The sequence below is a fragment of the Bos indicus x Bos taurus genome, chromosome 27 (genome assembly GCF_003369695.1).
Source record: "Bos indicus x Bos taurus breed Angus x Brahman F1 hybrid chromosome 27, Bos_hybrid_MaternalHap_v2.0, whole genome shotgun sequence".
NCBI lineage: Eukaryota > Metazoa > Chordata > Mammalia > Artiodactyla > Bovidae > Bos > Bos indicus x Bos taurus.
Window position 1 is genome coordinate 39,480,191 of NC_040102.1, and position 16,152 is coordinate 39,496,342.

Genomic DNA, 16,152 nt, shown 5'->3' on the forward strand with positions numbered 1-16,152 from the left:
GGTTTCTCTCTCCGTCCAAAACCTCAAAGCTCCCAAACAGCCCCCAGCAGGCGGGGACAAGGCCCCCGCCCCGGCTAGACGACCCAGTCCCTGGAGACCAGTCCCCGCTCTGGAGACCAGATCCCCTCTCCCCGCCCCGCCCCGCCCCGCCCCATCTCCCCGCCCCGCCCCGCCCCGCCCCGCCCCGCCCCGCCCCATCTCCCCGCCTCTCCCCGCTCCTCCCCCCGCCCTCCCCCAGCCCTCCTCTCCCCGCCCCGCCCCCCGCCCCGCCCCCCGCCCGTCGGGCAGGCCGCGGGCGCGGCGCGCCGGGGCGCCTGCTCAGAGCGCGCGCGGCGCGGGGCGGGAGCGGGTGGCGCGGGGCGGGGCTCGGCCGCGTTCGAGCATGGCGGCGGCAGCGGCGGCGGCCCTGGGCGGCTCTGCCGGGTCCGCGTCCCCGGCCGTGGCCGAGCTCTGTCAGAACACCCCGGAGACGTTCCTGGAGGCGTCCAGGTTGCTGCTCACCTACGCGGACAACATCCTTAGGTGCGGGCCATGGGGGGACGCGGACGGCAGGGGGGGCGCGGCGCCCGCTCGGCCCGGGCTCGGGGGCGGCCGGCCGGTGGTGCCGGGGACGGGGGCAGGGTCGCCGGTGTCGGGCCCCCCAGGACGGAGACCCGGCCTGCCCAGCCCCGCCCGAGGGGAGGCGGCGTCCCGACCTGACCTGGCGTCGCGTGGGGCGGGGACGGGAGACGCGCCCGGAGCTCCGGCCGTTGAACCGTCTTCTGAGTCCGGACAGAAGCGGCCACAGGCGTCTCACGCCCCCCGGGCGCCTTCAGCTGCCACGGGCGGCTGAGAAGTAAGTCCGGGGCGCGCCGTTCTCCGGCCGGCGTCGGGTCCGCCAGGGCAGTCCTGGCCGGGGGCGCTTTGTTCACCCCCAGACCCTCGAGGGACCTCGCGGCTTGGGGGCGTCGGGAAGTGGAGTTTGGACGACTTCCCTCGGCTCCTAGCTCCCACGACGTGGTGCCCAGAGGGACCTGAGGTGGGGGTGGGAGACGGACCTGAGGTGAGGGGGGCAGAGGGCACCTGAGGAGGGGGACAGAGGGGGACCTGAGGTGAGGGGCAGAGGGCACCTGAGGAGAGGGACAGAGGGGGACCTGAGGTGAGGGGCAGAGGGCACCTGAGGAGGGGGGCAGAAGGGACCTGAGGAGGGGGGCAGAGGGCACCTGAGGTGAGGGGCAGAGGGTTACCTGTGAAGGCTCTGCCTGCCGTCCCCCCCTCCCCCTCTTTTCCCTCTCCCCCTTCTCCCCCTTGGATCTTCCCGACCCAGGGGTCGAATCGGGGTCTCCCGCATTGCGGGCGGAGTTTTTACCAGCTGAGCCACCATGGAAGCTCTTCATACAGGTAACCTTAATAACTTTACAAGTGAATCGAAGGAACAACACATGGAGCCCTTGTCCTGAGCCAGGTGCTCCGAGGGGTGCAGTGTGCACAGCGGCACGATTGTGACCTATGTGGGGGCTGTCTCCCTCCTCTGTGACACCTTCTCGGCTCGCCTTCCCTACCCCAGGAGGTCGAACAGTTCTTCAGAGCTCAAGGCTGGTGCCGGAGGACTCTGCCCTGAGTGAGCCCGAGGCAGTGTTCTCCAGAGCCCATGCCCCGCAGGGACCTCCCGCCTGGGGAGCCACCCAGCTGTTCAAACCCCGTTATTGGGAACAGGGAGTTGGCCTTACAATAAGGATTCACTTCTGCTTTCAACCCAGTGAAACCACAGATGCTGAGATCAAGGTGTTGTGAGGAATGAAATCCTTTTGCATCACAGTCATCACTACGAATGTTTACCAAAGTCATAGAAGAAATTTGTCATGCTGTTCGTGCATGTTAGATCTTTACCGTGGCTTATGTTTTCTATCTTAAAAAATGTTTGTCTAAAAAAAGAAGTTAGAAGTTGAACTCATGTAAGTGGAGATGGTGTGAAAAACGACCTGTTCTAGTTTGTCTTAAGTAGTAATATTAGTTCCCTCATATTCTTATAGTTCAAACTCCTTTCGTCTTGGTGGGGCTGACCCACATTTTCTTCCCCTTCCAAGTCCATTTACTAGCTTACTTGTTAACAGAAAAGCCCCAGACTTCTTCTTGAGCCCTTAGCCTTTCTACACTGCAGATATGCTAGAGAACAGAGGAGACCACAGTTTTCTGTTTTGATGCTTTAGGAAATCCTTTAACCTTAGAGATAAGGGGGTGTGGGGGGGGGTTGTCTTGATATCCCTTACACCTACCTCACGGTAGTTATAGTATTTTATAGGGTGAATGCTGAATTGAGAATTTCATTTGAAGTTTGTTTTTAAATAGCAATATTTGTCACTGCACACAGGTGAAAATAATACTTTGGGTTAAATTTTAAATTTCTGCTTCAGATGATGCTTATCCTGTTCCCCAACTAAGAGTCTTAAAGTTCGTGAAATTATAGAATGAAGTATATGCTAATTTGCATGCACAATATACCATGGGTTAGAACCTTTTTTTTTTCCAGTTCATTAACTTCTTGATAAAAATCCACTGTCTTCAGTATCTACCTTTCAAAAATCTGTAATAGTTTTACTGACATTCCACGTGGGCTCCCTGGAAAATTGGCTTCATTTATTCTTTAAAAAAAACATTTTATTTCCCACTAATTTCCTTTGCGAACTGCACACAGTTACTGGCTATGAACTGCACTGGGTATGATTGGGAAGGGCTAAGAATGGAAAGTGGTTTCTTCCTTCAAAGAAAACATGTCTAGGAGAAAGACACAGATACAGAAAATAGCCATAGCATAATACCTGGAGGACAATTCGAGGATGATGTTTAAAAGCTTACATATTTATATGAGAGGAGATAGCAGGGACCTGATGTGGAACGGTTTTGAGAAGAAAGGTTTGATAAGATGACATATATTTGACGTGATAGGCAACAGAAAGCACTTGTAGTTTCTAGACTCAGAGCATAATGAGAGATTCATGTAGAATGATGATGTAAGAAGACGTGGGCATGGGTTTCACGTTTGAAGTTATTGCAGTCAGCATGTGCGTAACTGGATGAATGGAGAGGGAACTGTAGGCAGGGGTTGGCAATCCTTGATGACTGAGTGCCAGGGGTACAGCTGGTAATGGGAGGAGACAGAACGCCTGAAATAACTTCAGATTTCTCATCTGGGTTACCACTGACACCTGGAGAAACTGAGCCAGGCAGTTAACAGAGAATGGATGAGTTTGTTGGCAGCTGTATGGTGGAGAGTGTTTGTAATCAAACCAGTGAGTGGGTTTACGTCCCAGTCAGCCGTTTCCTAGAAATGTGATTATAGGCAGTTTATGTAAACTCTGGGTATCAATTTCCTCATGTTTAACAACTTATTGACCAGAAATGTATTAATACATCTTGTTACCATTAATACATCTTGTACCAAATACAATTTGTTACCCAGATGTTATTGACCAGAGTGTTTCAGTACTCAACTACATAAATCATTGGCCACCGGTCTTAGTTTCTACAAAAATCCCCTGGTCAATAATGTGTTAACAGAAAAGAACAACACTTAAATTATAAAACTGTCACAGAAGTTAGAAATAAATAAAGGACATGGCACACATGTTTGTTTCTCTTATTCAGGTTTTCATGTTAAGCTGGGTTACGTGCACATGTTTCCCATGTTGTCAGCTACAGAGATTGGTAAAGTTAGAGCCAGAGATGGTTCCCAGATGATTCTGAAGGCAGAGAGATGTTTTTGAAATTCTTCATGTACATCAGAATAACAGTTTTTCAGAAGGACTAAGAAATAGTGTTTCAAATGACCTACAAAATCACTTCTGTGATCAGTGATAAAAATACAAGATTATAGAATTCACTCATGTACTAAGTTTCCATTTGTGAGAAGTCTTTCTGGGATTGTGCATTCCAAAGAAAAAGACAAGTAAATTGCTCAGATCAGATCAGTCACTCAGTTGTGTCCGACTCTTTGTGACCCCATGAATTGCAGCACGCCAGGCCTCCCTGTCCATCACCAACTCCCGGAGTTCACTCAGACTCACGTCCATCAAGTCAGTGATGCCATCCAGCCATCTCATCCTCTGTCGTCCCCTTCTCCTCTTGCCCCCAATCCCTCCCACCTATACTTAATTCCTAGCATTTCAGAAATTCTGAAGTAGAAACATTTATGTTTTCCTTTTCTGAGAAAAGGAAAGTTGTGACTCAGCGGGAGGCTTTTTGCTAGTACATCTTAAAATCTTAGAAATATGGTTGATTATGACTTTTAGGGTGAAAAGCAGGGCTTTTTCTAACTATACAGTTGTAAGTTGTTGTTCAGTTGCTGAGTCAGCAGGCTCCTCTGTCCTCCATTATCTCCCAGAGTTTGCTCAAATTCATGACCACTGAGTTGGTGATGCTATCTAACCATCTCATCCTCTGCTGCCCTCTTCTGCTCCTGCCTTCAGTCTTTCCCAGCATCAGGGTCTTTTCCAATGAGTAGGCTCTTGCATCAGGTGGCCAAAGTATTGGAGCTTCAGCATCAGTCTTTCCAATGAGTATTCCTGGTCGGTTTCTTTTAGGATTGACTGGTTTGATCTTGGACTCCAAGGGACTCTCAAGGGTCTTCTCCAGCATTGATTCTTTGGCACTCAGCCTTCTTTATGGTCCAGCATCCATAAGTGACTACTGGAAAAACCATAGCTTTGACTGTATGGACCTTTATTGTCAAAGAGATGTCACTGCTTTTTAATACACTGGCTAGGTTTGTCATAGCATTCCTTCTGAGGAGCAAACATCTTTGAATTTCATGGCTGCAGTCACTGTCCACAGTGATTTTGGAGCCCAAGAAAATAAAATCTGTCTGTTTCCACTTTTTCTTCTTCTGTCTTCCATGAAGTGATGGGACCAGATGCCATGATCTTAGTTTTTTTTTTAATGTTGAATTTCAGGACAGCTTTTTCACTCTCCTCTTTCATCCTCATCAAGAGGCTCTTTAGTTTCTCTTTGTTTTCTGCCGTTAGTGGTGTCATCTGCAGGTCTGAGGTTATTGATACTTCTCCCAGCAATCTTGATTCCAGCTTGTGAGTCATCCAGCCCGACATCTCGCATGAAGTTATCTGCATATAAGTTAAATAAGCAGGGTGACAATATACGGCCTTGACAATATACGTACTCCTTTCCTAATTTTGAACTAGTCCATTGTTCCATGTCCAGTACTGTTGCTTTTTGAACTGTGTGCAGCGGACCACGTTTTGTGAGAACTTTTCACTATGACCTCTCTGTCTTGGGTGGCTCTGCACGGCATGACTCAACTTCATTGAGTTATGTAAGATCCTTTGCCATGACAAGGCTGTGTGATACATGAAGGGGTCAGTTGTAAATACAAAGACTAATTTTTATATAGATGAAACAATTTGGTAATACCTGTGGGTAAGACAACTCACAAGATACCAAAATGTGTTCAGAGTGATGGTTGAGTGAGATTCAGGAAATTTTGCTGCCCTTTGAAGCCCCATCTCTTCAACAGCATCATCTAGCAACCAGAAGAAACCTCAAGCTAAGGTGCAAAGTAATTGCTAAACAAGCAAGATATATACTGGAAGTCATAGAAAAAATTAATGCTCAGCAGAGATAGGAAGAAAAACATCAAAGAGTTACAGCACAGAAAACTTGAGAAAAATCTGCAGAGAATTAATGGAAGATCAGACAAAGCTGAAGGTGATCCTTAGAGCTGCTTTAGACACCACAGGGTAAGGAGAGTAGTAATGAGCTCAAGGAGAGTGGCTGCACAAGGCTTAAACTGTGAAGCTAGAGTCTAGGCATGTGTGTGTCTGTGTGTGTGTGGTGCTTTTCCAAAGGCAGGAAATGGGAGCTGATGGATTTGAGGGCTTAAGAGGTTGACTTTCACATCAGTCTATACTCACGACTATAGCTGGTCTGCTCGACACGTTTTAAAAGAGGAAGACAGGATTTGGGTAACTGGACGTTATTGCCATTTTTTTGTTTGCAATATGCATTGAATGAGAAAAACAGATGAATAGTATGTGAGGTTCAAAGATAGTGTACAAAGACAGGAAATTGCCTATTAGATGCTAGAGAGGAAAATCTAAAATATACAAAGCCCATATCAAAGATGCTGCATCGACAGTTACTTTGAAACACATCAAAATAATAAGCTGTATCAGAACAGCTCGTGTAAGTTTTATAAGAATTTTTAAACACTAGTGGAAAGGGGAAGAAAAATTAGAAAAGTAAGCGCAGTAAAAGACTTTGATTATGTAGAAATCTGGGAACTGTTGGGAAAAAGTAGATAAGAGCTCTGGCACTTGCACCAGTAGACTGTACCATCCTGGTGGTACTGCTTTGTTTATCACCCTGTGGGACGTGTTGAGAATCATGAAAAGATGCCTCATTTATCTGTAACCAGCTTTGATAAAGGTAGGGTTATGCTGTCATTTAATGTTTACAATGTAAGAAAGAGTGGCACACTTGTGACATAGTGTAGCAGAGAAGCCAGGGGTGCTCAGCGTTTTGCTGTGTCCAGGCAGCCCCCACAACAAAGGCCAAAGGTCAGTATTGCCAAGATTTAGAAACTCTGATCTAATACACAGAATAAAATAGTAAGGCACCTGTCTCTCCTTGTGTTTCTGTCATTTTATGGCAGTGACCATTTTATGACCTTCAGTGAAGAACAGTGCTTTTGTTTTTAATTTCCAATCCTTTGTGGACCTATAACTTCTGTAAAATACAATGAAAATTTCATGGCAGTGTCAAGTTACTATAATAATAGTAATTGAATGCTCTCAATTTCTGTATTCCTCATGGATGAATAACAAAGAATAGATTAGCACCAATCTGGACACTTTAAAGAACACTATTTTAGAGCTTTTGTCTCTGAATATTCTGTAATAAACTTGTGCAGTTTTTGAAATTAAGGAAAAGAGGTTTAAAAAAAGTTTCATGTGTTTATGACAGTTTTTTAGCAACAGGAGCTGCTCGATGGAAAAAAATGTGAAATAGGTTGAAACTTCCACAATTAAAAATCCCTATCTTGGCTTTGTTTTTATATCACAGTATCTAGAGAACATGTATAAGTTTAGGACTAAGGTGGCTGGTTATCTGCTAGCATTTGTCCACCCTGCCATTCCAGACCCCAGACTGATGGCCTCAGGACTTCCTCTGTGGACACCTGACACAGCCACAGAAACCGTAGTGTCGTGCTGATGGAAGCCACTGCCATTGGACTTCCCTGGTGGCTCAAGACGGTTAAGAGTCTGCGAGCAGTGCAGGGGACCTGGATTTGATCCCTGGGTCAGGAAGATCCCCTGGAGAAGGGAATGGCAACCCATCCCAGTATTCTTGTCTGAAGAATTCCATGAATGGAAAATACAACCCATGCGATCACATAGAGTCGGCAACCCATGTGATCACACAGAGTCGGACATGACTGAGTGAATAACACTTTAAGTTTCACCATTTTTAAGGATGTCACTGTCAGATATGAAACCTACTTATCCTAAATTATGTTCAGAAGGCCTTTTTGAGTATAATACCATGGTTGTCTGTAACTTTTTTTTTTTTAATAATCTCTGGTTTATCAAGATTATTAAAAATCTCAAAAATATTTCATGTGCTTATCTCACCCCATGTGTAATATTCAAAATCTTAATTATTGTGAAAGAAATTGATATCTTCATTTTATATCATTACCATACGTATTGTGACAAAAAATATATCTTGAGCTGAAACAAGACTTGTAGTAAAAACAACCATTGGCCTAAGGAAGGAAGAAAAGTCAAATGACTGTTAAGTTATAACTAGGTTCTTGTTTGTCAGAAGTAAAGTCTTTAAGGAACTTTGGTTCATTTTTATGTAACTTCTTAGTTTCTTGTATTCATTCATTTCATAAGCATTTGTTAATTTTTAATAAACTATAAATTATTAATACCATCTACGTGTCAGGTTAAGTTATCCTTGATGATTGAGATCTATCAGAACAAAACAGGCAAAACTTGCTGCCCGTGTCTGGAGCTTACTTGAGTTTTTTTCTTAGCAGTCCCAAAACTCATAAAGGTCTCTAATTTTAACAGCACAGAAATAGAAAGTTGTATGTATGTTCCCTCCTGGCAGCATTAATATGATCAGCTGTGAAGGTAAACAGTGATACTGTGCTAAATGTGCCCTGAGGGAAGAATCACCAGATCAGGGTGTCCTTCCACACCGGCTGTCTGTAACGTCTCTGTAAAGTCAGGCTCTCTCCTGCCTTGAGGGAATATAGCCAGTATAAAACGTAGAAAGAATATAAAAACATGGTGAAAATTATAAATTGTTATATATAATCAGACTTTTTTTTTTTTAAATCAGAAACCCTAATGATGAAAAATATAGATCTATCCGGATTGGAAACACAACTTTTTCTACTCGACTCTTGCCTGTCAGAGGAGCTGTTGAATGTTTATTCGAAATGGGATTTGAAGAGGTAAGTGTGTTCATGGCTTTCTCTGCAGTTTATGTACAGAGCATTCATTGTAGTGTTGACCAGTGATTTCTAAACAAGATAATGTTTTTTAATTGATTCGTTCAGGAAAGCTGTGGAACTAGTTATTTCTTCACTTATTGGACATTGAAAAATCGCAGTAAATATACTTTAAAATCACAGTAAAATATAACTGCTCTCCCATGGGGAGAATTCTTACCATCTCCGTCCTTTAGGGAGGTCAGACGTGCAACCCAAGGACTAAATTCTGGCTCATCTTAGACTTTTAGCCAAAATCTGCTATGTGAGCACAGAAGAATGGCCTCCGACCCCCTGTCTCCAGGAAGAAATGAAAAGGGTAAAAACAGAAAGGTCGAGTTTAGCTGCCACACATAAGGGTTCTCTTCTGTGACAGAAGAGAAGACTCTCAAGAGTTTTGTGTTTGTTTTTATTTTTAGGTCAGACAAAAAGTTTGGTGTTTCCATCTTGTGGAGTCTGTGGCATAGTTTAATTTTATGACACAGGAAAGGAGCTGTCCAGATGATGAGCTTTCTGTGTGTACGCCTGTGCTTAGCCATTTCTAGTTTATGGAGTACTGAAAGACATCAGACCTGGATCTAAAGACTGAGTGGTCAGTAGCAGTCAGGGCTGGCAAGGCTGTGGCCGCTGTTCAGGAGGTACACTCACTGAGTGGCCCTGGGTGCACTTGCCTCCCCACCTCTCTGCTTCCCTTCCCCCGTCAGCTTCAGGCCTTAGGAATCCAGTGGTGAAGAGGTAACAGATCCCATCTCACTTGGAGCTTGAATTCCAATAAGGCAGACAGACAGATGTGAAAACATATGAAGTACGTCTTGAAAAGACATCATAAGCCACCGTAGGTGGGGGCAGCCATGTAAGGAAGAGTGGTCGGCAAAGCCCCGGAGATCACGTTTGAGCTGCTGAGTGAGGAGAAGCAGTTCAGGTCTCTGACGCTCTCGGGTGAGGGCTTTCTGGTCGCAGAGAGTGGCCTGTGCAGAGGACTTCTGGCAGGTGTAGCTTTGCCACAGAGGCAGGCAGAGGTGTGGGCATGGAGTTTGGGGAACTGTGGTAAAAACGACTTGGTGACAAGTGGGATGGGAAGCCAGTGAAAGGTTTTAAGCAGGGAAGAATATTTTTAAAGACTGCTCTAGCCATTGTACAGAGAATATTCTGAATGTTCTGCATGAGGGTGAGGGCTGAGCTCCGGGGCCAGGTAGAAAGCTTATTGTTTTTGTCTGCCTGAGAAATGGCAGTGGTTTGTGTGAGTTCTGCGAGGGCGGGCTTTCTGTCTGTGGTGTGCTCTGGCTCCTGGGGAAGGACCAGTACACATAGGTACTCAGTAAACATTTGTTGGATTAAAGACCGACAGCAATGGGAGTGAGGGAGTGGAAGGATCCAGGATTTGTTTTTTGAAGCAGAGTCTGTGGGACTTGCTGATAAATTAGATGTGGAGTATGAGGGAAAGGAAGAAGTCAGGGTGACATCTAGGTTTTGGTTTGAGCAACTGAGTGGATGGGAGTTCCATTCACTGAGACAGAAAAGTCTGGAGGGTAGCAGGTATCAGAGGAAGAAAAACTACTAGCTGTCTTTTAGATAGTTGTAACTGGTACACTGTTAAATATTCAAGTAGAGGTGTCAGAGAGTGAAGAAGGCTATGGTGATTGCAAAGGAGAGGGCCAGGGTAGTGTCAATTATTGTGTCATCTGCTTGTAGCTGCTCACAGGCATCTGAACATAAAGAAGTTAAAAGTATAGACAGGGAAAATTGAGAAAATAGCTGATTTTGTTCAAGGAAATGCAAATTTTTGAGTCAAATGACAGGAAAATTAAGTAAATGATTCTTGGGTGGGGAAGATCCCCTGGAGAAGGGATAGGCTACCCACTCCAGTATGCTTGGGCTTTCCTGGTGGCTCAGTTGATAAAGAATCTGTCTGTGGACAAAGGATTAATTTCCAAAATATACAAGCAACTCATACAACTCAGTACCAGAAAAACAACCCAATCAAAAAATGGGAAAAAGACTCAGACACACATTTCTCCAAAGAATACATAAAGATGGCTAACAAACACATGAAAAGATGCTCAGCATCACTCATTATTAGAGAAATGCAAATCAAAACTACAATGAGATATCACCTCACACCAGTCAGAATGGCCATTATCAAAAAGTCTACAAACAGTAAATGCTGGAGAGGGTGTGGAGAAAGGGAGTCCTCTTGCACTGTTGGTGGGAATGTGAATTGATACAGCCTATATGGAAGACGGTGTGGAGATTCCTTAAAAAGCAGTAATAAAACCACCATATGACCGAGCAATCCCACTCCTAGGCATATACCCTGAGGAAACCAAAATTGAAAGAGACACTGTATTCCATTGTTCAATGTATTCCATTGTTCATTGCAGCACTATTTACAATAGCTAGAACATGGAAGCAACCTCAATGTCCATTGACAGATGAATGGATAAAGAAGTTGTGGTACATATACACAATGGAATATTACTCAGCCATAAAAAGGAACACATTTGAGTCAGTTCTAATGAGGTGGATGAATCTAGAACCTATTATACAAAGTGAAGTAAGTCAGAGAAAGATAAATGTCATATAATCACAAATTATATGATATATATAAATCATAAATATTATAATGCATATATATGGAATCTAGAAAAATGGTAAGAATTTATTTACGGGGCAGCAGTGGAGAAATAGACATAGAGAATAGACTTAGGGACATGGGGAGAGGGGAGGAGAGAGTGGGATGATGGAAAGAGTAACATGGAAACTTACATTACCATATGTAAAAGAGATAGCCAATGGGAATTTGCTGTTTGGCTCAGGACACCCGAACAGGGGCTCTGTATTAACCTAGAGGGGTGGAATGGGGAGGAAGATGGGAAGGAGGTTCAAAGGGAAGGAGATACACGTATACCTATGGCTGATTCCTGTTGAGGTTTGACATAAAACAGCAAAATTCTGTAAAGCATTTATCCTTCAATAAAAGTAAATTAATTAAAAAAAAAAAAGAATCTGCCTGGGATGTGGGAGACCTGGGTTCGATCCTTGGGTTGGGAAGATCCCCTGGAGAAGGGAAAGCCTACCCACTCCAGTATTCCTGCCTGGAGAATTCCATGGACTGTATAGTCCATGGGGTCGCAAAGAGTAGGACATGACTGAGCGACTTTCACTTTCAAGTAAATGACAACTGGAGACTACTAGTTAAAGTTTATTGTTAAAGAGTCAGTGGAATCAGATTTATCTTTCAGCAGATATTTGAGTTCCAGGAGAGGTGGCCAGCTGTTGCAATTGCCTGGGAATGTACTGGTTTCAGCAGTGAAATCCCACACTGCAGACAACCCCTCCACCCCAGGCAGACTTGTTGTAGTTTGGTTATACCGGTGCCAGGTGACAGCCAGGTTGAGAGTTGGAGTAGTATTCGACACAAATGGAATCACAATCTCAGAAAAGGTTATCGTGTTTTCAGACTAATTTATATTTAGAGTTACTGGCTGGCTTTGGACTTCACACTTCAGGACCTGTAGAAGTAAATGTTTTATCAGTGTTAGCCAGTAGAACTGAAACTGAACTTTGCTTCCAGAAAGAGACTTGGTGGGCTTCGAGGTGCAGTGGGAATCCAAGACCTATCCTGAAATTTTCAGACTATTCTGTTTTATGAAAATTCTGAGGAGGAGGTGGAGAAAGACTGGGATTCACAGGATGGGTGACCCATTAGGCCAGCTTAGTGGAGTGGTTCTCACCAGGAGCCGTACCCACCCCCAGGGAGGAGTGGGCATCGTAGTTTTAGTTGTCTGGGTGACTGGAAGATGTCACCAGCATTTATTGGGCAGGGACTGGGTTGACTTACACCCAGCAGTGAGAATCATCTCAGCAAGAATGCATTGAGAAACATAGATTTTGTCAAATATTGGAATCCTGGTTGGTTTCTTAAAATGTTGTTTGATCTCATGCATTAAGCCTATAGTTTTGTCCTTTTGTGAAAATGCAGTGCTGTTGATTAAACTTTTTGGTACGGACACTTCGTTCATAATCACACATTCTTTCAGGACTGGTCCTTAGAAGATGGAAGGGACAGCCTCCCCCCACTGTATTAGGGGGGCCTCTCTGAGCTGTTGACCAGGCAGACTGCTGCCTGTGGGGCTCCCTGTTACCTGTCCATGGTGTCGTCTGCTTTCCTCTGTGTTGCCTGCTTACCATGTGAGATCAGAGGCCTCCTTGTTTGGTTTTAAACCAGGCGTCTGGTTTCTCTTTCTAGACCTTGTCATAGGTAGTAGGTGGTTCCTTTCTCATGTTGGAAAATCCAGCATGTTCCATTTTGTGCCAGTCATCGTGTGTGTGATCATGGCAACAGTCATTAATACTTTGCTCTACCCTTCCAACTGTTTGTACAAGCTTGTGGGATTTGATCTCTGTTCAGTCTCGGATGGAGGTAGTTACAGCGTAGCAATTACGGTTATGTGAATCCTTTCATTGAGGTTATTCAGAACATCAAGCAGGTTATTTAACTTCTGAGCCTTCATATTTTCATATGAAAAGCGGGGCTAAACCTAGTACCTACCTTTCAAGGTGGCTATAAGAATTCTTTAGGTAATGTGTGCACAGTACCTAGAAAGACATAAATGCAATAAATGATAGTAATCTTTTTTAATGGCTGTTTTGGGTAATATATGGAGATCGCTGACCTCTCTTGGCTTTTTAAAAAGGATTCACTTGGGATTGATCTTCATGTCGTTATCGACTAAGGTCTTGGTCAGTTGATTCCTGTAGATCCGCCATCAGTAGGGAAATATAGTCATTCTCAATTGTGGAGTTTAATTTAAATGCTCAGGATCTGCAGGTTGGTCTGCTGCACTTTATAACTGTTTTCTCCCATTTGCAGTTGGGGGAATTACTGTTTTAATACTGTTGGTTCTCAACACCTTAAACCTCGATTGAATAAATTCTCATTTTACTTTTTGTTTTTGTTTTGTAATTTGCCGACTGTTGTACATTGTGAGCTTTGTTGTAATGTTTATTGTACTTTAGAGCACTCTGTATTATGTGAATTCATTAACTGAATCACTTCTTAAAGAATTGGATTTTTTTGTTTGTTTGGTTGGTTGGTTTGTATCACCTTTGTATTACTAAATAGCAATCTGTAGTTTTGAAATGACCATCAGGGTGTAATTTTTGTTACCTTGGAAGAATTAGTGGACCCCATAGACTTCTAATCATGCAGCTATTCTTAAAGACTTGAGAAGATTCAAAGGTTGGTATAGAACTTGGTATTGGTTTTATGTGACCAGTGGTCATTTTGAATGGCCGTATCTATAGTATCATTATCTTGTAGGAAATTTCATGGAGAATAGTTTTATCAAATCCTGTTACAGAGAAGATAGAAATGTGCTTTTTTTTTTGCAGTTTTTAGGAGGCTTTCTGACTTACTACAGTATTCCTAAAAGATGGAATGTTTTTAAAGATCTTTTGAACCAATAAGATAGGCTAAACATTTGATGCTAAAAAGAGACAGATTTTCTTAATTTTCTGGTATACCTTTTCCTGTAATTTTTTTAAAAAGTGCCATAATGGTACAAAGAGAATGATTGTTAAAGTATGATAGTATTGGCTATAGAGACTATAAAGTATCTATAGTATTGGCTCCATTTCATATATATTTTCCTAATTTTTTGAACTACAGGGAGAAACACATCTTATCTTTCCTAAAAAAGCTTCAGTGGAGCAGCTGCAAAAAATCCGTGACCTGATTGCCATAGAGAGAAGTAGCAGATTGGATGGATCAGAGAAGAGCCATAAAACAGAATTATCTCAGCACCTTGCAGCCAGCTCCCAGCTTCCTACAGCACCATCTTCACACCCTGATGGGGTGACCCAGCCTCCAGGGAACAGTGAAGGGCAGGCACCCAGACCCCCCGTGGCTCCAATGGTAATGTTAGAGTTAACCCTTCCTTGACTTGTTCTTTTCAAAGTGTTGAAACAGCAGAAGCTTTACTTAGATGACTTCATTTAATAGGAAATTATCCTACTTACAAAAATCCTTTTTAATAAAGGTCCTTAAGCATTCTACTCGTAAATTTTCACTGTCAGAAAAATTGTCATGGTTTTTCTGTAGTACTTTTGTCAGTAGCCAGCTTAAACTCATGTCCTGTTTTAATTTTGTAAAACACCTTGTCACTTTCCTCAGTACAATAGAACCTTACATATGCAGTCAGTTGTTAAATCTCTTTTGCTCCGGCTGAATAATTCCAGAGCCTTTAACCTCATTTCCCTGGTATTCAGGTAATGGCAGTCACCCCTCAGTGTGGGCTAGGAGTGTCCTAAGCTTGTCTCTGAAAAATAAAGAATAAAGGTGGTAGGGGCCGACAGAGAAAGAGACAGGGTAGAGACTCTTTTTATATAATTCCTGATGAGTGGTTTCCCAACTTTTTTTTCCAAGAAGATAACTCTTCTAAAGCATATTCTTTTATGCCTCAGTTGACTTAGGTTAACCTTTAAGTCTTTATAATATTTTCCCCTCTCATTAGCATCACAGCTAATATTTATTTATAATAATAAACATAACTTTGTTGATGAATGCTTCCAAGAAATGGTTACTGTGTAGTATTGAATTAACTAGTAATGATATTAAGTGGTTGTGGGAGTCAGGTGATATGGCATGTGTGAAAGCTTAATAAACTGTGAAGGGCTTAAAAATTTGCCCTTGGTAACAATGCTGCTGCTGCTAAGTCATTTCAGTCGTGTCCAACTCTGTGCGACCCCATAGATGGCAGCCCACCAGGTTCCCCCGTCCCTGGGATTCTCCAGGCAAGAACACTGGAGTGGGTTGCCGTTTCCTTCTCCAATGCATGAAGGTGAAAAGCGAAAGGGAAGTCGCTCAGTCGTATCCAACTCTCAGCGACCCCATGGACTGCAGCCTACCAGCCTCCGCAGTCCCTGGGATTCTCCATGCAAGAACACTGGAGTGGGGTGCCATTTCCTTCTCCAATGCATGAGAGTGAAAAGTGAAAGTGAAGTCTCTCAGTCGTGTCTGACTCTCAGCGACCCCATGGACTGCAGCCCACCAGGGGCCGCTCTCCAGTCATGGTGCAGGGGCTGCTCATCGCGGTGGTTTCTCACGAGGAGCAGTAGCTCTCGGGTGCACGGGCTTCAGTAGTTGTGGCACACGGATCTTCCCAGACCAGGGATCAAACCCATGTCTTTGGCATTAGCAGGCAGATTCTTTACCACTGAGCTGCCAGAAAAGCCCTAGAATGAGTCTTGTTTTTTATAGATCCTAGTTCTGTGGATCGCTGAAACACAGTATTTTTAAAAGTATTTTGTTACTTAAGCTCTATCACTGTTAATGGCTCTACTACAGAATTTGATAGTTATGTTCTCCTGCCTTTCTCATTTTGAGTGTGGATATTAACTGAATTAAAACAGACCAAGTCAAATAGCAGGAGAGAGATTAACAAAGGATTTAACTGCATATAAACTAGATATGTGCTGGGCACTGGTGAGCTTCTTAACTAATAGAATATTTCTCTGGTTGAAACTGTTATCAAGTAAAAATTTTGAAATATAAGGCGACGTGATAGTCACTAATGTTGTAAGATGTAAAATACTGGAGTATATTGGTGCTCAATGTCAGTAGTTTACTTAGAAACTTATTTCGCTGCTTTTTCTGG

At 43.6% G+C, this 16,152-nt stretch overlaps 1 protein-coding gene across 3 annotated transcripts in view; it reads left to right on the forward strand.

Moving 5' to 3' along the window:
- Positions 1-357: 357 nt before the first annotated feature.
- NGLY1 (N-glycanase 1) overlaps positions 358-16,152 on the forward strand; it is a 58,412-nt gene continuing 42,617 nt past the window's right edge. Inside the window, exons 1-3 of one of the 3 annotated variants that reach the window (XM_027529701.1) lie at positions 358-522; positions 8,344-8,458; positions 14,166-14,411. In XM_027529701.1, the coding sequence (XP_027385502.1) occupies positions 383-522; positions 8,344-8,458; positions 14,166-14,411 (501 nt within the window). In that variant the 5' untranslated portion in view covers positions 358-382. The remainder of the gene's footprint in view (positions 523-8,343; positions 8,459-14,165; positions 14,412-16,152) is intronic. The other 2 variants (XM_027529703.1, XM_027529702.1) reach the window with 2 other exon arrangements.